Consider the following 25,109-nt stretch of genomic DNA (forward strand, 5'->3'; position numbering starts at 1 on the left):
ACTGTCAGCACTTCTCCTCTTTCTATTGGTGAAGCAGGTTTACTTTTATTACTTACAGAAGGGAATGCCCACCTCTCACCCCACCTTTGCAGGTGATACACGTTCTTTGACAGCTGAGCTCTGTTTATGCTCCTCCTGACCCGCCTCCTTTCTTAATATAGCTTATATAAAGTGAAAGTCTTTTCCGGTCAGAACCACTTCCTCTGTTACAAAAAAGTCTGCAGACAGGAAAAGTTCAAGGTAGCAGACCTTTGGGTTAACTTGGCTCCACGTGAAAGATCTCTTAGCAGTGGGGCCACTGCTGGGGGCCAGCTGCCAGTTCTCGTGTCTTATGCAGAAGCAAGTGGCACATGACAACTGGCCACATGTCACTTTGCCTTTTCTTATTCTACCCGTCATCAGTCCCACTGTCATCACTCGTGGCTTCCACTTAAATGTCCCAAGGCTGTCTATTGTTCCAAGTATTGTACAATGTATGAATTTGAGTTCTTTAGAGAAACAGAACCAACATGATATACATGTAGTAATTTGAGGTTTACTATGGGTCTGTTGGGAATTGGCTCATGTGATTATAGAGGCTGAAAAGTTCCGCGATACCCTGTCTGCAAGCGGAAGAACCAGGGAGGCCAGGGTGCACCACAGTCTGAGTGAAAGCTTAAGAACGGGCGGAGCCGCTGGTGTAAATCCCAGAGTCAAGGTCAGAACCAGGAGCTCAGAGGTCCAAGGGCAACAGAAGGTGCATGTCCCAGCTCAAGAAGAATTTGTCCTTCGTCCCTTTTATTCTATTCAAGCTCTTGATGCCCAGCCATCCTGGGGAGGGCGCTCATCCTTCCTCAGCCTGCTGATTCAGATGTTCTGCAAACACCAGACAATCCCAGAAATATTTCACCAGCTACCCAGGAATCCCTTAGCCCCGCTGACACAGGAGAAGTTAACCGTCACAAGCAGGTGGCTAACTCCTCAGTGTGAGATTAAAGCAGCTTTCGACATCTTTAATTCTGTATTTCCTCGTATAAACTCTATTGTAACTTGTCGATTTGTGTGAGTTTGTCAGGTAATCCAAACCCTAGAACATCATGCATTAAGTTGGATCTCTCAAGTCACACGTGTAAGCACTTTTTTGTTACATTGTTCCAAGGACTCTGCAGTGATGTAATTGTCAACTTTGATGTTAAATTGCCTCTGAGATTTTAGAATGTGGCAGCAGTTAACGTCCTGAAAATTCATCTTCCATAGCAGGCCTTCGTGCTGCCCTCCTACTTCATTGTAAGAGGTAATGTTATGATGTAAACACATGACTGATGTTGGAGAGTGATCAGTGATAGTTGGAGGCTGTTATTACTGTGGTAGCATGAATAATAAGAATTTTCAAGTTTGATTCTTCTTGCTATAATTTACAATATGTTATGGGAGCCCTAGCTGGTGTGGCCCTGTGGCCTGCAAGCTGAGGGGTTGCCGGTTTGATTCCATGTTGGGGCGTATGCCTGGGTTGCGGGCCAATTGATGTTTCTGTCTCTGTCGCACATCTCCCTCTTCCCCTTTCTGAAAATGAATAAAAATCTTTAAAATAAAAATAAATATATGTCATGGAAAACATGTCAAATCATCCAGCTCTTTGGATAGACCTGAAGTGAACACCAAGGTCAGATTTCACAGCCCTTCAAAATAATTTTTTTTTTTGTACCTTCACCCGTGGACATTTTTTCATTGCTTTTGAAGAGAGAGGAAGGGAAAGAGAAAGAAACATCGACTGGTTGCTTCCTGCACACGCCTACACCTGGGAGCGATCCCATAACCCAGGCATGTACCCTGACCGGAAACTGAATCTGAACTCTCCAGTTGCAGGACAAAACTCCAAACGAGCCACACCAGCAAGGGTTCACAGCCCTTTTTAAAGCTATCAGATTGGCATTGATAAACCAGGAGTAAACTGGTTTTGAGGCAGGAGACAGCATAGGAAGAAGTCTGAGACTGCACTGCTCTTACTGGCCGCCGTCTAGCATCCTGGTTGCCAGGAGACACCTTTATCACTTAGGCAGAAGGAACAGTAAACCAAGGCAAGGAGGGGGAAGGAGACATGTCTCACACACTCAGTCCTGAGCCTGGTCCAGTAATACTGTCAGGTGTTCCAACATCACTAGAAACACTAATAGCAAGAAAGAAGGGAAGTCCTTGAAATTCTATGTAACATTTCCACTATCTGGGAAAGAAAGCCTTGAAACTGCTTTCATTCCAGGGCCTGGAATGTGGGAGAGGGTCTCTGGTACCCAAAGAAGCCCATAAGAAAATTTTAGTTAATTGTCTGCCTCTGGTCACTATCTGTTTTATGAGGGAGTCCCAAATGCTTACAGAAAGAGCCCATAAATAACTTTGGAAAGTGTCTCAACTTTAATTAACCGCCTCCTGTCACGTATTTGTTTTACAAGATGAACAAATGGAGTCCAGAACAAGATAAGGATTTGGGCTAACAGACCCCCACACACGCTTAAGTTTGGGTAGTCACCTCCCCGCACCTGGGAAAGCTTGCACCACATTTTCCCCTTAATCAATATGTCACTTTTTCCCTCCCATCCCACCAACTATATAAGTCCTGAGAACAAAAGACTCACTCTTCCTCAGGGGCTTGGGGTGCTCTTAGTGTTCTTGGCTCTCCGGCCACCCAGCCTCAGGCCACCCCAGGGGCTTACCACCCTGGTCTTCAGCCACTCTTGCTTTTCCTACCTTGCTTTGCCCTGGAAACTATGCCTTTCACCCCCGACTCTAGCTAGTCCCATTTTCTTCCATGGGAAAGGATCACTAATAGACTAATGTATGGTTGCCTCTCATGCTCCCCTGCTGAGAACTGGCCTTGCAACCCAGTTAATGTGCACTGACTGGGAATCCAACCCCCATCCTCTGCTTCACAGGCCCGAGCTCAATCCACTGAACTACACCAGCCAGGGCTGATTTCTTCATCTTTTAAAGCTTACCCTGTTTCTAGAATATGGCTTCTTGCACTTAGCATGTTTTTGAAGTTCACCTATGTTGTGACACAGGCATTTGAAAAACTTTATTATGGAAAATTTCAAAACATACAACAAACAGTATAAAAAAACCTCCACGTGCCTGACACCAAATTTCAGTAATTAGCCCTGGCTGGTGTAGCTCAGTGGATTGAGTGCGGGCCTGCAAACCACACGATCGCGGTTCTATTCCCAGTCAAGGTACATGCCCGGGTTGCAGGCTGGTTCCCCACAGGGGACTCACGAGAGGCAACCATACATTGATGTTTCTCTCCTTCTCTTCCCCACTGAAGATAAATAAATAAAATCTTTAAAAATTTTTTTTTCAGTAATTATTAACTCAAGGTCTCATTTTATCTACCCCTCCAACATGTTTTGGCAAGCCCTAGATGTTTCATCTGTAAGCATTTTGATGTGTAATCTCTAAAAGTTAAGGACTTTTTTTTCCTTATTAACAATAATGCTATCTTCCCGCTTATTCCAGGTAAAACTGTGGCGATACCACTTCCTAGTAGACTGTGAGTACTCCTACTGCGGTGCTTCAGGAGACACATGAAAGCCTGGGATCCCGGACTTTGAGGCCAGAACAGCGGAAGTCGCCTATATGGCTTCAGCATGCCACCCTAGGAAAGGATTTTTTCCCCCAGCTTTTCTGAGGTTAGAACCTTTATTTTAATTTAGTTCCAGGAAATGATCTTAAGCGGCAAGCCCAGCTCGCGGGAGTAGGAAGTGCGCTTGCGCAGAGGGCGTACCAACTCGGCTTCCGTAGTTCGTCTTTTCACGTGGGCGCGATGTCGTCATGGCGGCCCTGCGGAAACCTGTGCTGCTTGGCCTTCGGGATGTAGCGGTGCATGGCTACCCTGCTGGGTCGGGCGCCTGGACTGCTAGCAAGCTTGGCGGCCTTCCGGTGAGGTGGGGCCTCGGAGTCGGGGTCGGCGGGTGCTGGAGAGGGCTACGAGGTGAAGGAGTGGGCTCCGTTCCGCGGCAGTCGGGTCTGAGCGCCGCCCCTTCCCTTAGGACGCCTTACCTGCGGTAGCTGTGCCGAGGCCGGTGTGTGAACGTTGCAGGCAGCCTCTCGCCTTGGTCGTGCAGGTGTACTGTCCGCTGGAAAGTTCCCCGTTTCATCGGCTCCTGCACGTGTTCGCTTGCCCCAGCCCTCCGTGTGGCAGCAGCGGGGCACGCAGGTAGGTGAGCGAGATGCAGAGCTCCCTCCGAGCGTTTTTGCGGAGCGGGCGGGAGTTAGGGGCGGTACCGAGCGCACTTGGAGAGGGGCTGGCCCGCGGGCAGGCAGTTCGGCGTGGAGCCCGCACAGCAGTTGTCTTTATCTTTCAGCTGGAAGGTGTTCCGCTCCCAGTCCCTACAAATGCCAGAGAAAGAAGCGCCGGACACTCAGGTAAAGCGGTTGTGTATGTTAGCATTTGCTGTGATTTGAGGGTGTTTGTCAGAATATCGTTTAAGAAGTAGTTTAAGCTGTGTTCTTTGAAATACTTTGGAGTGATTTTTGCTCTTTTCTGGACCATAAAATGCTGTTTGTTTAAGGTTTTGTTTCTTTTAATATGCACCGACGGTCTTGAGACCCAATAGCTTATTGATTTTTCTATTTGAGGAAAAAGTATGAGTAAGTATATACACACGGTTGTGTGTAATACATACATGTGTTTATAGTAAATATTCTTACTGTGGTATGTGTTTATGTACACATGTAGTACACATTTAGTAAGGTGAAATTTGAATTTAATAATCCAAAAGTCAGGCAAATTGGTAGCTTCAGAACAGAATTTAACCTCCCTTTGCTTGTAAATATCGCTTTATGTATGTGCTGAGTTCTTACATGTGCCAGGCATAGTACTAGCAGTACTGTGAATAAAAAGATGAGCGTGGTGTCTGCCTATATTTGTCAGGGTACAATTGAAAGTCACAGAAAAGCACTTTGACTTATTCCAGGTGAGACAGACTTAAACTTAGCTTTTTGCCAACTTATTTGGACAACCTGGAGAAGGCAACTCCAGGAATGACCTCCAGAACCACACCTCAGAACTGGCCTGCCAGGGAGCGTGTCCGCCTCTGCTGCAGTCAGGAGCAGAGGTGAACTGAAAGCTGCCCTTGTCAGCACCGTCAACCCCAGAGCCTTGCTCTGTCTCCATCTATAGACTGTTGCTTCATGGCCTCACAAGTTGGTTTCTCCCGCTAATGGACCTGATTAGCAGAACCCTGATCACATTTGGATCACTTGCTGCTAAGGAGTCTGGGAAATGTAGTTCTTTCCTGCCAGATTCTGCATTACATGATGCACAATGCAGTTTGGAATGGGTGGTTGAAGACACCTTACTACATCTGCTGTAATGCCTCTAAAAAGGAAATACGCTATTTGACACCTCCAACGTGCTTTTGAGTAAATGGAGCCCAGGAAGTGAGTGAATCAGAGTGTGCCAGAGGGAAAATGGCTGGTGTGAAGTCTCCCTCGGTGGGGGTGAAAGGACAAGTGGCTAAAGCCAAGGGAATAGGTGAGATTTCCTAAGTGTACTTGGACCTCATTCACTGGATATTTTTCCAGAAACAGGAAAATGGCCTTGCAGCTGAGTATTGGTGTGAAGGTGCAGATGACTGGGGAAGTGATAATGAGGAGAGGCCTTCACCACAGCTTACCTTGGATTTTGGAAATGATTCTAACAGCGCCAAAGACATAGACTGGACTGCCCAGCTCCAAGACCTGCACCTTCAGGATACTGTACCAGGTGCTGCTGTTCCTGTGCTTCCTAGGGTGCCTTCTGCGGTGCCCCATTTCCTGTCCTACTACATCTGTGTCGTAGAGGAGGATGATTACAGTGGTGTTGTCGGTCTAGATCACGCTCGTAGTCTTCTCAGGGAGTATCAACAGCGAGAAGGAATTGATACGGAACAGTTGCTTTCCCAAAGGTGAGAATGTGTGCGGCTGAGGTGAAGAAGTAACTTGGATCAGAAAGCTGCCGCACTAGATAGATACCCTTTGATTTTACCCTGGTTCCTGGGAAAACTTTTTCAGGCAGAACTGTATGTGTAGGACTTTTGTGTTTTAGTCCTCTTGGGCGAAAAAGGGAGGCAGAGACCAGGGGATCTTAGCCACCTTTGGGTTAGCTTGAAAACACTTTGTTCTATTTCGAAGCACCCTCAAGAAAGTGAACAAACAAGGCAGGGATGCCAACTATTTATAGAAGAAGTATTCACTATCTCTCTCAACTTTGTTTTCTGTTTCTAAGTGTATAACTGAAGGAGATAAATTAGAAAAGTGCCATTTGATCATTGACTGTTGGCTATGATTCAAAAACTGGCCTAGGACCTGAGAGATCCTTCCAGAGCCTTAGTTCTGACCCGTGAAGTGGGAGTGATTTTGATATCTAGTCCCTGTCTCATCAGGTGGTTTTGGAAGTCAAGGGAGAGAGTAGGTCCTGAAAGATTATATAAACCAAAGCCCTCTAAGAGTAAGAAATACTATTTTGGCTATTACAATAAAATTACAATGGGATGTTTAGAGAGATGACTTGATTCTCTATCAGAGCTCTTTCAGTTATAAGCTTTTCCAGGATAATGTTCGGTTGCATCAAGATATGTTGGTGTTTGAAAATAATGCAGAAATGGAGAAAGACATGGAGAATCAATGGATATAATGACCTTATTTTTTTTTTATTTTTATTTTTATTTCTATTTACTTTTATTTTTTAAATATATTTTATTAATTATGCCATTACAGTTGTCCTATTCCCCCCCCTTCATTCCCCTCAACCTTGCACAACCCTCCCCCACCATTCCCAATATATATAATGCAATATATATAATGCATGGTTAGAAACTGCACTAAACCATACCAGAGATTTCTATGCCTTTCTCTATAAAGAGTAAATCAGGTACATATACGAATTCATGTGATGCACAGAATAGTATTAGACATTTTGATACTATATCATGAGCTGCCACTTTTGAGTTTTATGGTATTGTTTTTATTTCAATTCTAATGGAAGGGATTTTTAAAAAAATATATTTTATTGATTATGCCATTACTATGTCCTATTCCCCCCTTCATTCCCCTCCACCCTGCACACCCCTCCCTTACCATTCCCCCTCTTTAGTTTATGTCCATGTGTCTCAAGTTTAGATTCTATATTTCCCATACTATTCTTGCCCTCCCCCTATTTATCTTCTACCTACCGTCTATGCTACTTATTCTCTGCACCTTGTCCCCCCTTCTCCTCCTCCCACTCCCCTGTTGCTAACCCTCCATGTGATCTCCATTTATGTGGTTCTGCTCCCAATCTAGCTGTCCTCTTAGTTTGCTTTTGTTTTAGGTGTGGTTGTTAATAGCTGTGAGTTTGCTGCCTTTACACTGTTCATATTTTTTATCTTCTTTTCCTTAGATATATCCCTTTAACAATTCATATAATAAGGGCTTGGTGATGATGAACTCCTTGAACATGACCTTATCTGAGTAGCACTTTATATGTTCTTCCATTCTAAATGAAAGCTTTGCAGGATAGAGCAATCTTGGCTGTAGGTCTTTGGATTTCATGACTTGGAGTACTTCTTTCCAGCCCATTCTTGCTTGTAAGTTCTCTTTTGAGAAATCAGCTGACAGTCTGATGGGAATTCCTTTGTAGGTGACTGTCCCCTTATCTCTTGCTGCTTCTAGGATTCTCTCCTTCATTTTCATCTTGGCTAATGTAATGATGATGTGCCTTGGTGTGTTCCTCCTTGGGTCCAACTTCTCTGGGACTCTGAGCTTCCTGGATTTCCTGGAAGTCTATTTCCTTTGCCAGACTGGGGAAGTTCTCCTTTATTATTTGTTCAAATAAGTTTCCACTCTTGGCTGTTCTTCTTCCCCTTCTGGTATGCCTATAATTCGGATGTTGGAACGTTTCAAGATGTCCTGGAGGTTCCTAAGCCTCTCCTCATTTTTTTGAATTCTTGTTTTTTCCTATTTTTCTGTTTGGTCATTTTTTTCTTCCTTCTGGTCCACTCCCTGGATGTGAGTCTCAGTTTCCTTTCCACCACTAATGGTTTCCTGTGCATTTCCCTTCATTTCAATTAGTTTAGCCTTCATTTGTTCCTCTAATTTGTGACTAAAATCAACCAGTTCTGTGAGCATCGTGATCACCAGTATTTTGAACTGTGCATCTGATAGGTTGGCTATTTCTTGGTCACTTAGAGTTATTGGCTCTAGGGCTTTGAGTTTTTCTTGAGCCGTAATATTTTGGTCTGTTCGCACCTGTTACATATGAGGGGCAGAGCCCTAGGTGTTCACCAGGATGGGGCAACTCAGTTGCTGGGTTGTGATGCTGTATGTGGGGGCAGGGTCGGAGAGGGGCAGTGGTGGTCCCCTCTGCTGCTGCTTGCTGCTGGGACTAGCGCGTTCCATCTCACTGCTCTCTCCTTCACTTGGTTTATCTGTGGGTGAATGTGTGACCACGGTCAGCCAGCCGCCTTGCACCCTCACTGGGTCTGCCCATCACAACCCCAAGCCTGGGATCTGCCAACCACCGCCCACGCGACTGGGGCGGTCTGGCCCAGTTTTCCTGTGCGACCCTGCTCTGCCAGTCGCTGTCTCTGCCCCTCTTACCAGTTTGGCTGAATGGCTCATTGTCGGTCTTTTGTATAGTTCAATTTTCTGTGTTTTGGTTGTGTTTTTGTTACTAAAACTTTGTTGTCTTTAAACTTGGTTGTGCAAGGAGGCACAGTGTTTCCACCTACGCCTCCATCTGGGCTGGAAGTCTTTATTTTGATTTTTAGAGAGAGGAAGAGAGAGAAACATTGATTTATTATTCTATTTACTCATGAATTGGTTGATTCTGTTTTTTAAGTATTTATTTACTTATTTATTTATTTTTTAGGGAGAGGGAAAGGGTGGGAGAAAAAGAGGGAGAGGAACATTGATGTGAGAGAGAGATATCAGTCAGTTGCCTCTTGTATGCACCCTGACCAGGGATGGAACCCGCCACCCGGGCATGTGCCCTGACGAAGAATCAAACCGGCCACCTTTGTGTGATGACGCCCAACCAACTGAGCTACACTGGTCAGGGCCATTGGTTAATTTTTGTATGTGCCCTGACGAGGGGTCAAACCCTTAATCTTGGTATACTGGGATGGTGCTCTAACCAACTGAAATACCTGGCCAGGGCCTATAATAACTTTTTAAAAAGATTTATTTATTTATTTTTAGAGGGGAAGGGAAGGAGAGGAAGAGAAATATCAATGTATGGTTGCTTCTCGTGCATCCCCTGCTGGGAACTGGCCTGCAACCCAGGCGTGTGCCCTGACTGGGAATCGAACCGCGATCGTGTGATTCGCAGGCCCGAGCTCAATCCACTGAGCTACACCAGCCAGGGCCATAACTTTTTAAATAGTAAATAATGATCCCAGAGTTGAAAATGGCTAAGTAGTAGGACTTGGGAAAAGGTGTGTAGGGGATTACTGTTATACATTAAATTTGTGATATTTAAATTGTGTGCATATGCTAACTTTGGTTTAAAAATTTTTTTAATTATCTTGTCTTTTTTTCTAAATACTGTAATTCTTTGGATATAGACACTCAAAAGTATTTTCTGCTTCTCTTTTTAGTCTTTCTAGTGATGGTAATGAAAAATATGAGAAGACCATAACTAGAAGTGGAGATAAGATATTTTACAAATTCATGAAGAGAATTGCTGCTTGTCAGGAGCAGATTTTGAGGTAAAGGTGCATTTTCTCCCATTTTTTTCTCTTGCTTATAAAAGTAATATATGTTAGTTTGGAAAAACACAGGAAAGTAAAACAAGGAAACCAGAATCCACCATTTTCCTCAAACTGAGAGGCTAAGATTCAGTGTATTACGTTCACTTATTTTTTTATATATACATTTGGATGCATGCATGTAGGTAGGTATTGTGTATTTTTTAAAAATATAATGGAGGCCCTGGCTGGTGTAGCTCAGTGAATTGAGCATGGGCCTGCGAACCACACGATCGCGGTTCGATTCCCAGTTAAAGCACATGCCTGGGTTGCAGGCCAGTTCCCAGCAGAGGACTCACAAGAGACCATACATTGATATTTCTCTCCTTCTCTCTTTCCCTTCCCCTCTAAAGATAAATAAATAAAATCTTTAAAAAAACTCTTCAAAATGTTTCTTCTTCTTCTTTTTTTTTAATCCTCATCTGAAGACATGTTTACTGATTGTAGAGAAAAGGGGAGGAAGAGGAAAAGAGAGGGAGAGAAACATTGATTGGTTGTTTTTTGTATGTGCCCTGACTGGGGACTGAACTGACCAGGGACAGAACCCACAACCCAGACATGTGCCCACCAGGAATTGAACCTGCGACCTTTCTGTCTGCAGGACCACACCCAACCCACTGAACCACATTGGTTAGGGCTCTTTTTTTTTTTTTAACTTAAATTTTCAATAGGTGATATATTACTAAATCTCAATATAAAAATGCACACATATGTTTCCTGGCTGGTGGGTCAGTTGGTTGGAACATTGTCCCATCCATCAAAGGGTTTGATTCCTTCTTTCCATGTCAGGACACAATTCCTAGGTTGTGGTTTCGGTCCCTAATCAGTGCGTGTATTGATCATTTGTATCTCACATCGAGGTTTCTCTCAAAATCAGTAAACATATCCTCGGATAAGGATTTTTTAAAAAATGTATGTCTGTTCTTACCATTCCTAATCTACTGAGTCAACCACTATTGCTAGTTCCCTGCATGTGTTCACAGTTTATTTATGCGTGTATAAGCATAAACAGTCATTACATTTTTCTTTCCTTTTTTGTACACAAAATGATGCATTCTAGGCACATTCTTGCTTTTTTAACTCTACATTATATCTAGGAGTACTGTATTCTTTTTACTACATTGGGAATTTTATTTTAAAAAATCTTTACAGTACTGTAGCCCTATGTCAGTATTTGTTTTTTTATTTATTTTATTGTTATTCAATTACAGTTGTCTGCATTTTCCCCTCACCACTCCCCCCATCAGTACTTCTTTTTAATGGACATTTAATGTTGTTTCCAAACTTTTGCTATTACCAATTATGTTAATGAACAGTATTGCACCTATGATATCCTGCGTGTGTGCAAGTGTATTTGTAGGGTACATTCCCTGATAGTTAAGCAAAAGCCCTGTGCAGTTGTAGTTGTGATTGACACCACCAAATTGACTCCCATAGGACTTCAATGCCTCCTGGCAGTATATCAAACTTTTAATTCCTACTGGCAGTCTGTAAGTGTCTCTTTTCCCATAACCTTACCCATAGTGTGAGCTTTATGCTTTCAGTTCAGGGAGGGAAGAGCATCTTGGTATAATTTTACTTTGCTTTTCTTCTTATTATCTTTCTCTGTGTTTGAATCATTTCTATCCATATCTTTTACCCATTTTTCCATAAGTTCTTGGTTCTTTTGATTTTTAGGAATTCATATATTAGGAAGATTACCCTTTATTATGATTGATTTTCTTGATTTGTTTGTTTTTTTACTTTGCTTTCATATGTATTTATATATATCACTAGGTTTTTAAATGTTCCCATCCAGTTTGTTTCAGTTCCTTACTATGTATTTTTTGGCTGTAGTTTTTACTACTTAATGCAAAGTCAGACTTTTGATTCCTGCATCCTAATTTTATTGGTGCAAATAAGTTTATTTTATTTCTCTTTATGTTAATTAGGTGTGGCAACTGGAGATTTCATAAAACATATGACCTCATGGAAACATGCCCAGATTATGCTATCTTCAACAGGATATTCATTTCAAACAATTTTTTAAGCACGTGGCACCTCGGTAGCAGCCATGATTCTTAGCTGGAGATCATCCCCTGGGAGGGGCTACTTCCCTCACTGCCCACAGTGAACCCCTGTTACTGAAGGGATGAGCTACTGTGTGCTGGGGTGGGAGGAAGACCAGTAACTACTGTCCCTGGTGTTGATCGCAAAAGTACTCAGTCTGGTCAGGGAGGCAGACAGCATTGTACGCCATGACAGGTGTTCACAATGGAGCTGTGAACAAGTGTGCAGGAAACAGAGGAGGGCTGAGAGAGGCCTGTGCCTTGGTGCCTCAGGGAAGGCATCGTGCAAAAGAGACAGGCTTGGGCCCTGAGCCCTGCTGCATGGACTAAAAGGCACGAATGCTCCAAGTCAGAGAGGTCACTGACTAAGGAAAAAGGTACCCAAATGCGTAGTGGTGGGGACGGGCCAGTTCATTGAGCTAGACGTCGCAGTGTTTGAAGTGAGAGCAGTTCCGTACCTTGACTTCCTTTAGGACATATACCCTTGTTTTTCTTCTTCTCAGGCTAGGTGCCCCCTATGCTTGGTACCTAGTACTGGCATGGATTGGGTGCTCATCTGACCCAGTCCATGGGTCAGCATGTTTTCAACCCATTTCTTCCTAAATAATTTGTTTATTGCATGGTGAGGGATGCCAGGGAAGTGTTACGGTCACTCAGAGAAGGGAATCCAGGTGAGAGATGGTGAGAGGGTCTGGAGCACGGCCCAGGGTGTGAGGAGGAGATAAATTGGGAGATGCGTGGGTAATGGCAGGTCTGGTGACCGCCGAGTCTGAGAGGAAAAGGTTGGACAGCAACAGAAGTGGTTTCCAGGTGCCCGTTTGTGAGGTTGGACACTTGCTGAGCCTGTCATCTGGAGCCCAGGGGTCTTGATTTTTCCTTGGACTACAAAGTGTGTTCTTGTCGGTTTGGTTTAAATCTTTATTAATTAAATCTTTGTCACTACTCTGTATTTTGTTTTGTTAATGCATTCTACTATACAAGCTTTGTATGTTGAAGAAATACTACTTTTGTAGTAAGTAGCAGTGCTGTATAGGATATTGAATCCAAGTCCTTCTTAACCTCCTTATCCTCACTCAGAGCCTTATCCCTAAAGTAAGGGTGATGATACCACTACCTATTTCATAGGATTCCCATGAGAATTAAATGAGGTGGTAACTAGAAATACTCGGTAAAATGCATACAAATACTAACTTTTGTTTGAAATCGATTCTACATTTTGGGGAAACATCTGTTAGGATCTCTTAGTAGTAGCGGCATATTTATGAATTCTTTGTGATCTTAGGACAGGAGTCTACTGAATTACCTGATGTCTATAAATTCTTTGTTGGTGAGGACAGTATATAACTGTTGTGCGAAGCACAGCGCCCACATATAGTCGATACTTCACTGAGTCTTCATTGGAGCAACGCCTTTTCAAACAAGGTGAGGGTGAAAAGAGCTTTGGTTTTGACATTAGAAGATTTTGCCTCGGGCAGATGACGTGACTGTTATTTTCTATTCTGTAAAGTGGGCTTAATCCCTGCTTTATAGGGAGGATTCAGTGCGGTGTGAACATGTTCATTCATGTAGCAAATATTTATTGAGTCTGTTCTAGATGCAAGACACGGTTACAGGTACTGCAGATACAGCAGGAAATGACACAAAGTTCCTGTTTTTTACAGATTTTTAAAAAAGATTTTGTTTATTTGTGCTTAGACAGAGGGGAAGGGAGAGAGAAAGAGAGGGAGAGGAACATTAATGTGTGGTTGCCTCTCATGCACCCACTACTGGGGACCTGGCCTGCAACCCAGACGTGCACCCTGGCTGGGAATTGAATCGGTGACCCTTTGGTTCGTAGGCTGGCGCTCAGTCCACTGGACCACACCAGCCAGGGCTAAGATTTTTATATTCTAGTATTTAAAACACATGTCTTACGATTTCCAGAAGTGATAAGTGAGGAAAGTAAAAGACTTTTTAAGTAGCATGCCAGTGAGGCCTCAGAGGAAGTGGTGTACCCAGCAGGTGTATATAAAAATAATGACAGTGAAAACTTGTGAAAATGGATCTGGATAAAGTAGGCATAGTGAAATCAAATGGTCTTTTCCCCCAATACCTGACACAATAAATATGAAAGATAAAAATAAGCCAAAATAAAATAGAAAAAAACAAATACAGTTAGTTGACTCTTGAACAACATGGATTTGAACTTCAGGGGTTCACTTACACATTTTTTTAAAATAAATATATAGTCAGCCCTTAGTATTTGGGGTTTCACACCCTCAGATTCAGGCAGCCACAGACTGCAGGATAGTATTTATCCAAGCTTGGAAAATTGCAGGTGCAGAGGCCAGTTGTATGCATTATTCTACACCATTTTATATAAGGTACATAAGCATCCCTAGATTTTGGTAACTGGAAGTCCTGAAACCAGTCTGCCATGTATACCAAGGGATGACAGAGTTTTGGGGAGTCACAGGTCATCCTTCACTTTGGACTAAGTGGGTGCCTCTGACGTTATTGTTCAAGGACCAGCTATAAATATTAAAAAGAAAATCCCCCAGGCATGGTGTGGCATCGGGCAGACCCAATAAGGGCGCAAGGCGTCTGGCTGACCGAGGTCCCACATTCGCATGCAGATAAAACAAGCGAAGGAGCGAGCAGTGAGACAGACTGCTCAGGTCAGGGCCCCAGCGACGGGAATTAGAGCTTGAAAGCACCAATTGGAAAGACTTTTGGGGTCGAGGTGCCGGGAGAGGCTCCCAGGCTCACAGAGAGTTCGTTGGAGAGACCCACAGGGTCCTGGAGGGTGCACAAGCCCACACACCTAGGAACCAGCACCAGAAGGGCCCAATTTGCTTGTGGGAAGTGGCAGAGGGGACAGAAATCTGAGAGAGAGTGGAACAAATGCCATTGCCCCTCTCTGACCCCACCCCCACATACAGCATCACAACCCAGTGACCTGAGTTGCCCCGCCCTGGTGAACACCTAAGCCTCCGCCCCTCATACATAACAGGTGAGAACAGACCAAAACATCATGGCTCAAGAACGGCTCAAAGTGACCAAGAGATAGCTAACCTTTCAGATGCATAGTTCAAAATCCTCGTGATCAGGATGCTCACAGAATTGGTTTTCAGTCACAAATTAGAGAAACAAATGAAGGCTAAACTAATTGAAATGAAGGGAAATGCGCAGGAAACCAATAGTGGTGGAAAGGAAACTGAGACTCACATCCAGGGAGTGGACCAGAAGGAAGAAAAAAATGACCAAACAGAAAAATATAAAGAAACAAGAATTCAAAAAAATGAGGAGAGGCTTAGGAACCTCCAGGACATCTTGAAACGTTCCAACATCCAAATTATAGGCATACCAGAAGGGGACGAAGAACAGCCAAGAGTGGAAACTAACTTCCCCAGTCTGGCAAAGGAAATAGACTTCCAGGAAATCCAAGAAGCTCAGAGAGTCCCAGAGAAGTTGGACTCAAGGAGGAACACACCAAGGCACATCATCATTACATTAGCCAAGATTAAAATGAAGGAGAGAATCCTAGAAGCAGCAAGAGATAAGGGGACAGTCACCTACAAAGGAGTTCCCAACAGACTGTCAGCTGATTTCTCAAAAGAGACCTTACAGTCAAGAAGGGGCTGGAAAGAAGTATTCCAAGTCATGAAATCCAAAGACCTACATCCGAGATTGCTCTATCCTGCAAAGCTTTCATTTAGAATGGAAGAACAGATAAAGTGCTACTCAGATAAGGTCATGTTCAAGGAGGTCATCATCACCAAGCCCTTATTATATGAATTGTTAAAGGGATGTATCTAAGGAAAAGAAGATAAAAAATATGAACAGTGTAAAGGCAGCAAACTCAGTTATTAACAACCACACCTAAAACAAAAGCAAACTAAGAGGACCGCTAGATCAAGAGCAGAAGCATGGAAATGGAGACCACATGGAGGGTTAGCAACAGGGGAGTGAGAGGAGGAGAAGGGGAGAGAAGGTGCAGAGAATAAGTAGCATAGACGGTAGGTAGAAAATAGACAGGGGGAGGGCAAGAATAGTATGGGAAATAGAGAATCTAAACTTGAGACACATGGACATAAACTAAAGGGGGAATGGTGGGGGAGGGGTGTGCAGGGTGGAGGGGAATGAAGGGGGGGAATAGGACAACTGTAATGGCATAATCAATAAAATATATATTTTAAAAAATCCCTTCCATTAGAATTGAAATAAAAACAATACTATAAAACTCAAAAGTGGCAGCTCATGATATAGTATCAAAATGTCTAATACTATTCTGTGCATCATATGAATTCGTATATGTACCTGATTTACTCTTTATAAAGAAAGGCATAGAAATCTCTGGTATGGTTTAGTGCAGTTTCTAACCATGCATCCCTCTTGTCACAAAATTCTGAAAACTAATAATTTTGAATCTGGAAAGAAGGAAACAGGAAAATCTGTATTTTCTGATGTGGAGGATAGTGGAACTGTCTCTTGGACAAAGAGTCGGGGGTGATGGGGTGTGGAATTAGGGATTACCTCTCAGAAACAAAAGTTACTGGGTTCCACGAGTTAGAGCCGTGATAGGGAGGGAAGTCAAGGGCAACTCCCCCATGTAAGTGGGCTCTCTCCCAACATGGGCCTTTCTACCCTTTCTGGGAAGTAAAACAAAGCCCAAGTGTTACTAGTAAAGATTGCATCCAGTCTTAGCAGAACTACGTCCTACCCCACCCAATTCCTTGTCTTTTACCACCTACACAAAGGTAGAGGAAATGAAAACTGCACTTGGAGAAGAGAGAACGGACCTCAGATAGAAGGCTGACGGGAAACCAGGAAGAAACCCAACACACCATCTTGGAGTACATGGGTGGTCTACATGGAGTTGCCCCGTGGGTATGAGCTTGATGAGAAGTGGAATGCCACTCACGTAATTACACTGTGGGCCACAAAATTTAATGAATGGAACATACAAAAATGAGTCAAGAACTATATCTGGAAGAAAACGATCTACGGAACACCTAATTCCCACCAGATTTTTTAAGATACAGAACAGTGAATTCAGTGAAACCAAGAGGTCAAAGGTGAGAAAATAAACCATGAGATGCCAAGGGAAATTGAATTGTTATGGAAACCAAGCCACGCAATGTGATATATATAATAAATTTAGAGTATAAACAACAATAGGCTTGACTAGAAATCAAAGTACTGATGTTGAGAAAGACTTAAGATAATTCAGTGAATGCGGGAGAAAAAGTCAGAGTGTTCACAGAGAAGGTATCTATGGAAGACCTGGGTTGTGGGCCAGGTCCCTGGCTAGGGGTATGTGAGAGGCAACCAGTATCTGGTACAAGGATGCTTCCCTCTGTACCCCCCCCCCCCGCTTCCTCTCTAAATAAAATACGATCTTTAAAGGGAAAGACAATTTTAAAAATAATCATTAAATAAAGTACATTGAGAACACGATAAGTTGACAGAGACTTAGTCTGGTGGTGGTTTTAAAAATACTGTCAGTCTTCAATTTTAACTGTTCTGGTAAGTGGTTAGTAGTATTCCATTGTGGTTCTAAATTCCATTTTCCTAATAATGATACTGAGCATCTTTTCACAAGCTTAGCATCTGTACATCTTCTGTAGTGGTAGTGGAGTGTGCGTTTTTTTATCCATTTTTAAATACCTTTATTGAGGTATAGTTGACAGAACAAAATGCCCATGTTTAAAATGTATACTTTGCTGAGTTTTGACATATGTTCACACCCATGAAACTGTTGCCACAATCAAGGTAAAAAAAAAAAAATGCCACCCCTCCCCCCACTGAAGTTTCTTCATATTCCTCTGTAAGTTTTCTCTCTCGTCCTGCCCCATGCCTTCCCTCTTCCCTCTTCCGTAGGTAACCATTGATCTTCCTTTGTTTTTTTGTTCTTTTTTAAAGATTTTATTTATTTATTTATCTTTAGAAGGGAAGGAGAGAGGGAGAGAAACATCAGTGTATGGTTGCCTTTTGTGTGTCCCCTGCTGGGAGTTGGCCTGTAGGGAACTGGACTACAACCCAGGCATGTGCCCTGACTGGTAATCGAACCCGGATTCTCTGGTTCACAGGCCTGCGCTCAGTCCACTGAGCTACACCAGCCAGGGCCCTGATCTTCCTTTGTTTTTATATCTTAGGACATTTTTTATAAATGAGGTCATATAGGGTATACTTTTTTGGTGGGGTGTATAATCTATTGTATGTATAGTAATTTGTTTATCCATTCACCTATTGATGAATTATTTCTGGGTGGGGTTTTTTTGGCTATAATACATAAAGCTCTTATAAACATTAGTGTATAAGTCTTTGTATGGGCATTTATGGTGTGTGTATGTTTAACCTTTTAAGAAGCAACCAGGCAGTTTCCCAAAGTGGTTATAACCACTTACATTGCCTTCAGCAGTGTTTTAAGAATTCTGGTTTCTCCACATCTTTGCCAGTAGTTTATACGTTCAGTGTTTAGCCACATAAGACTTGCAGTAGTAGTATATCCTTGTGGTTTTCATTGGTATTTCCCTAACGACAAGTGATCTTGAACATGTTTTCAAGTGCTTGTTTTCCATCTCTCTCTCTCTCATCTTTGGGAAAGTATCAGTGCAGATCTTTTGCCCATATTTTTATTGGGTCATTTATCTTTTTATTAGACTGTAGGAATGCTTCATATTTTCAAGATATGAGTCCTTTTTGAGATTATATACACTTCAGATATTTTCTTCCTGTCTGTGATTTGCCTTTCATTTTATTGATAGGGCCTTTTGAGAAGTTTTAAATTTTGATCCAGTCCAATTTAACATTGTTTTTAATCCACTTTTATTTTTTTACTTTTTAATAATTTTAAATTCTTGACGGGTGACAGCATTACACAGATTCTGTGTCCAGTGGCTTGAGCAGGAAGGCTGCTTTGGAATTTGGCTCCAGCCGTGCCCCTGTTTCCATGAAGACGTTACTTTTCCCCAGATGTCTCTGGTTTTGTTTGGTTTGCTACCAGGTGTCACTGTGTTGTTCTTTGCCTTGTACACATAAACTCTCTTGCCCAGGTAGAATTCAGTTTAACCTCAAGCATAAACACCTTCAATTTAAGAAAAGTGCTCCATCTGGTTCTGGAGACCCTGCTTATAGGCGGCAGAAATGGCCTTGGACCACAGCCTTACAGACATATTTGTTGTTTTATTTTAAGATGTATTTATTTTTAGAGAGAGGGGAAAAGAGGGACAAAGAGAGGGAGGTAAACACTGATATGAGAGAGAAACATTGATTGGTTGCCTCTTGCATATTCCTACTGGAGACTGAACCTGCAACCCAGGCATGGACCACCACTGGGAATCGAACCCACAACCCTGAGCCGTACAAGAAAATGCCCAAGCAACTGAGCCACACTGGCTGGTCAGGGCCATATTTGTAATTTTAGAAGTCCTCTTCTCAGCAGGCTCCAAGGTGGCAGAAAGAGAGGCTGGTGTTTTGCTTTGGTTTTGCCCCTAAGATAACAGGATTTTTCTTCTGTATTCTTGTAAGTTTCAGTTCTTACATTTAGGTCTGTGATTTCTTTTCAGTTAATTTTTATGTATGAGGATCAAGGCTCATTTTTTCCCCATGTGAATATCTAATTGTTGTAGCTCCAGGTTTTATTTATTATTACTTTGGTCTTCTTGCTTATCAATTATGGATAGCTTTTTCTCCTGTCAGTTTTTTTCTCATGCATTTTGGGACTGTTTAAAGATGTGTGTACTTGTGACATTATATTTATCTGATGAATTGATGTTGTTATAATTATTTCTGCTCATACTCCTTCATTGGAATGTCTTTTGTCTGATTTCATTAATATAGACAGCCATACTAGCCTTCTTTCGTTGTGTCTTTGTGTGGTTGATCTTTTTCCACCCTTTACTTTTAACTTCTTTCTTACTTTAAATATGAAGTGTATTATTTTTACATAAATTACTCAATTTATTTACACTTAGGAAAAAACCAGTTCACCCATTTTGCCTACCTCCCAACTCCCACCTCTGGCGACGACCAGTCTGTTCTTTTTATCTCTGAGCTTCAATTTGGTTTTCCTTTGTTTTTTTTTAGATTCCAGCAAAGGGTGACCATAGGGTATTTGTCTTTCTCTACCTTATGTCACTTAGCATGATGCCCTTAAGGTCAGTCCATGTTTACACAAATGGGAAGATTTCATTCTTTTTTAAAATATATATATAATGCATTGTATATATACACCACAATTTCTTTATCCATTGATGGACACTTACCCTGTTTCCGTATCTTGGCTAGTATAAACAATACTGAAATGAGCCCTGGCTGGTGTGGCTCTGTGGATTGAGCACCGGCGTGCAAACCAAAGGGTCACCGGTTTGGGTTGGGGGCCAGGTCCCTGGTTGGGGGCATGTGAGAGGCAACTAATTTATGTATCTCATATGTCGATGTTTCTCTCCCTCTCTTTCTCTGTCCCTTTCCATCTCTCTAAAATAAATAAATAAAACATTTAAGAAAATAATGCTGCAGTAAACATGAGGTGCATATATCTTTTCAAGTTAGTGTTGTCATTTTCTTTGGATAAATACCCAGAAGTGGAATTGCTAGATCATATGGTAGTTCTGTTTTTAATTTTCCTTTCTTTTTTTTTTTCTAAAAAGATTTTATTTATTTATCTTTAGAAGGGAAGGGGAGGAGAGAGGGAGAGAAATATCAATGTATGGTTGCCTCTTCTGTGCCCCCTGCCAGGAACTGCATCCCCTGCAGGGAACCAGCCTGCAACCCAGGCCATGTGCCCTGACTGGGAATCAAACCACGATCCTCTGATTCACAGGCCCACGCTCAATCCACTGCGCTACACCAGCCAGGGCTGTTTTTAATTTTCAAGGAACCGCCAAACTGTTTTCCATTGGCTGCACCAATTTGCATTCCCACCAATAGTGCACAGTGGTCCCCTCTTCTCCGCATCCTCGCCAACACTTGTTATTTCTGTTATGTCTTTTTGGTAATAGCCATTCTAACAGGTATAAAGTAATATCTAAAATGCTTTTCTTACACAACTTAAATATACAGGTTTTTTCATCCAGGCTATTTGCCTTTTACATGGTTTTTAGTCTTTTAATGTAATTACCGGTGGTGGTGGGTTAATTTAATGATTTTGGTATTGAGTTTTTCCTGTCTCTTTTTGTATTTACTTTGCCCCTCTTTCCCTTTTTGTTTGACCTTCTTTGAAGTGACTTGAGTGTTTTTAGTTTATGATTTTATTTTCTTCTGTGACTTTCTGTAATGGCCCTGTTGCCTTTGTGCCATTTCCTTTAGTGATTGTAATGCCACCCGGATTATAAAGTGTGAACTCCCGGTCTCCCTTCACGTGGGGCTTCACTACTTTATGAACTAAGAACCATCACAGATTCCCATTTTACCTTCCCCCGCCCTTTGATCTTGTTTTCATAGATCCACTTCTATACCTGCTTGTATACCCCATAATACATGATTGTTTTTGCTTGAAATAATCAATAGTTTTTAAGGAATAGAAGTGTGTGTGTCTGTGTGTGTATGTCAAAAGTTCATTTCTATTCACCTGTTGCTATTCACCCTTTTGGTGTTCTACATTCCTTCATGCAGATGGGAGGTTCCATCTGGTATTTATTTCCCTTCAGTCTGAAGAACTTATTTAACATTTTTTTTGAAGTGCAGATGTGTTGGAGACAGTCTCTGTTTATGTCTGTCTAAAAATGTATTTAATTTGAGCATGGGCCTGCAAACCAAAGTGTTGCTAGTTCTGTTCCCAGTCAGGGCACATGCCTGGGTTGCAGGCCAGGTTCACAGCAGGGGGTGTGCGAGAAGCAACCACACATTGATGTTTCTCTTCCTCTCTTTCTCCCTCCCTCCCTCCTCTCTAAAAATGAATAAATAAAATCTTAAAACAAAATGTATTTATTAATATTTCTTTTAATATAAATATTAAAAGAAATATTTTAATATTTCTTAAATTTTAATATTTCTTAAAATATCCAATATTTTATTGGATATAAATGTTTTTTTTCTTTCAGCACTGTTGAAAGTACTATTGTCTTAATGTTCCCAGTAGAAATTAGCTATAATTCTTATTGTTCTGTTTGAATATATGTGCATTATTTATGTACTTCAGAGTGTATCTGTGTGTTTTAATTTATCTTGCCTGGGATTTACTCAGGTTTTTGGATTTGTGGGTTGATGTCTTTTCGTTAATTTTGGAAAAATTTTGGCCATTATGTTCCAATATTTTTCTATCTTTCCTTCTTCTAGGACTCCAGTTAATTGTATTCTAGATTATTTGAAATCGTCTTCTGGTTTTTAATGCTTTTTTTTGTTTGTTTTAAGTTTTCACTTGGATATTTCTATTTTCCTCAAGTATATAGATTTTTTTGTTGTCATGGTTTCCAGTCTACTGTTATCTTTTACTGAATAAAATTATTTATTTCTGGTGTCACATTTCTGTTTCAGTCTCTTGTAGGTTCCATTTCTGTGCCAAATTCCTTATTCATTTATGCATGTTCACCTTTTCTACTAGATTCTTTTACATGTGTATTATTTGTATTTTAAAGTCTTTGATAATTCTATCATCCTGTCTGTGGGTCTCCTTGTATTGACTTGCCTTATGAGTTAAAATTTTTCTGCTTTTTTGCATATCTAACAACTTTTTAAAAAACATTGTTTATGAGAACCTCTATATTGAAGACGGATAGACAGTGAAGTAAATATTTACTTAGAAGGGTATGCCAATAGTGAGGTGTGAGTCCACTTAATCTGCAGGTGAACTGAGTCTGGGCTTTGTGACTTTTTTAGTTAGAGTCAGCCCCACATTGGCTTCCCATCCAAGTACTATCCAGGCCCGACCCTGCTTAGCTTCCGAGATCAGACGAGATCGGGCGCGTTCAGGGTGGTATGGCCGTAGACGGCCCCGCATTGGCTTTAGTGCCTTCATCCAAACTTTGAATCAAGGATTGATAAGACTTCAGATATCTTATCCTGCTTTACCACAGGGGTGTCAAATTCATTTTCACCAGGGGCGGGGGTCACATCAGCCTGGCGGTTGCCTTCAAAGGGCAGAATGTAATTTTAGGACTGTGTAATTGTAACTACTCCTGAAAAGTGCAGGGCCGGGTAAAACAAGGTGGAGGGCCGGGTTCAGCCTACAGGCCTGTGTTCGCCACCTGTGCTTTATAGGCTTGCTACTAGTGTTGTCAACCTTTGGGGTTTTCTTTTTCTGTAATTTACTCCTGGTATCCTGCAAGAAAGAAAAAAAGTTCACAGAGTGAGTTCTTAGATGTGGGAAAATGACTTGTATGTGGTCCTGACTCACTGTTTTTTGTTTCCTTGCCCTAGGTATTCCTGGAGTGGAGAACCACTTTTTTTGTCCTGTCCTCCAGCAGAAGTCACCGAGCTCCCAGCCTGCGGCCACTGTGGAGCCCAGAGGACGTTTGAGTTTCAGCTCATGCCAGCGCTGGTCAGCATGCTGAAAAGTGCTAATCCAGGTAATAAGCCCTTCATTAATTTGAGTTTGTGAGTTTACAGCAGTAATTTGGAATTATTTGAAAATGAAAGACTATTTCATTTTGTTCACTTATAAAATATGAGCATATTATAGAAAATTTGGGAAATTGAAATTATTTTAAGGAAATTTCTAATCCACCAATCTAAGGAATGCACCGATTACATTTTGGTTGATTTAAGGCATGTGATTTTCTGTCATTAAAATTATTTTTAGCCCTGGCTGGTGTAGCTCAGTGGATTGAGCGCAGGCCTGCAAACCACACGATCGCCGTTCAATTCCCAGTCAGGGCACATGCCTGGGTTGTGGGCCAGGTCCCCATTGGGGGTGCATGTGAGAGGCAAATACATATTGATGTTTCTCTCCCTCTCTTTCTCCTTCCCTTCCCTTCTCTCTAAAAATAAGTAAATAAAGTAAATATTTTTTAAATTTAATTATTGGTCAAGTACAGTTTTCTGTCTTTTACTCCCATCCCAGCCCACCCACCCCCAGTGCTCCCCAATATAAAATATTTTTTAAAAGTAGGATATAATAAAGATTTTTAAAAAGAATAACTTTTTTAAAGATTTTATTTATTTTTATTTTTTTAAGATTTTATTTATTTATCTATAGAGGGGAAGGGAAGGAGAGAAATACCAATGTATGGTTGCCTCTCCTGAGTCCCCCGCTAGGAACTGCCCCACAACCCAGGCATGTGCCCTAACTGGGAATTGAACGGCGATCGTGTGGTTCGAAGGCCTGCGCTCAATCCACTGAGCCACACCAGCCAGGGCTAAAAAGAATAACTTTTTTAAAGTATATTTTTCTGTTAAATCTGCTTTTCATCATCACTGGTCATTTACTGTAGGAAAGAGTAACTGTATTGTGACTGAAAGTTAGTAAGCACTGATTTTGCTTTACATAACCATTTTTTCAGCTTGTAAGGTAAAACGACTCCCTGTATCAACACTGGTTATCCTCATATTGAGCCATCTTTCTCCTTTCCCTCTGTTACCTGATTTCTTAGCCTCTTTGTTGGACGGTGAACACGTAAGATGTGCCAGGCTCTGTCGTCAGTATCTTACATGAATTAGTGTATTTATCCCCCTCACAGCAGCGTTCTTGCCATCGGGATGAGTAGACTCGTCGTTCCAGAGAGGAGAAGTGCCTTGCTCCGTGGGTGGTAGGGCTGGAGCACCAACCTAAGCAGCCTTGCTCCAGTGTCTGGCCTCTGTCCACTAAGCAAACTCAGATATCGAGCATTTCTCATAACACTCTCTCTTTGCTGGAATCCCGAATGTGTTATATTTTTCAGGTCTTTCTGTGGCATTTGGAACAGTTCTAATTTACACATGTGAGAAGAGTTGTTGGCCTCGAAATCAGCAGACTCCCATGGAAGAATTTTGTACTGTGCAAGAAGACCCAGATGAATTCTTATTGAAGTAGAATATTTCCCTTTATTTATATACATAAAAACAAATTTTAATGTCCACATTTCTGTTTTTACTTCATTTTGACTACAAGTTATTCATTCTCATTTTTTAAAAAATATATTTTATTGATTATACCATTACAGTTGTTCTATTCCCCCCCTTCATTCCCCTCCACCCGCACACTCCCTCCCCCACCATTCTCCCCCCCTTAGTTTATAACCACGTGTCTCAAGTTCTTTAGATTCTATATTTCCCCCACTATTCTCGCCCTCCCCCCTATCTATTTTCTACCTACCATGTATGCTATTTTCTGTGCCTTCTCCCCCCTTCTCCTCCTCCCACCCCCTTGTTTCTAACCCTCCATGTGTTCTTCATTTCTATGGTTCCACTCCTGATCTAGCTGTCC

At 41.9% G+C, this 25,109-nt stretch overlaps 1 protein-coding gene across 1 annotated transcript; it reads left to right on the top strand.

Moving 5' to 3' along the window:
• Positions 1 to 3,763: 3,763 nt before the first annotated feature.
• On the top strand, positions 3,764 to 24,762 carry PDCD2L (programmed cell death 2 like). Its single transcript, XM_037030787.1, has 7 exons — positions 3,764 to 3,909; positions 4,020 to 4,186; positions 4,335 to 4,395; positions 5,557 to 5,918; positions 9,588 to 9,698; positions 23,126 to 23,274; positions 24,586 to 24,762. Exons 1-7 carry the CDS (start codon positions 3,802 to 3,804, stop codon positions 24,714 to 24,716), a joined length of 1,089 nt encoding a protein of 362 aa, XP_036886682.1. The 5' UTR covers positions 3,764 to 3,801; the 3' UTR covers positions 24,717 to 24,762.
• The last annotated feature ends 347 nt before the right edge of the window (positions 24,763 to 25,109 follow it).

Source organism: Sturnira hondurensis, unplaced genomic scaffold (assembly GCF_014824575.4).
Source record: "Sturnira hondurensis isolate 20B ecotype Veracruz unplaced genomic scaffold, ASM1482457v3 Scaffold0020884, whole genome shotgun sequence".
Lineage (NCBI taxonomy): Eukaryota > Metazoa > Chordata > Mammalia > Chiroptera > Phyllostomidae > Sturnira > Sturnira hondurensis.

What these genes read in the sequence shown, in the direction of transcription:
- PDCD2L (XM_037030787.1), top strand. Translation starts at nt 3,802, where the DNA reads ATGGCGGCCCTGCGGAAACCTGTGCTGCTTGGCCTTCGGGATGTAGCG. An exon ending in GGCAGCAGCGGGGCACGCAG is followed by an intron (nt 4,187 to 4,334) that starts GTAGGTGAGCGA and finishes TTTATCTTTCAG; the next exon opens with CTGGAAGGTGTTCCGCTCCC. An exon ending in GCTGAAAAGTGCTAATCCAG is followed by an intron (nt 23,275 to 24,585) that starts GTAATAAGCCCT and finishes TATATTTTTCAG; the next exon opens with GTCTTTCTGTGGCATTTGGA.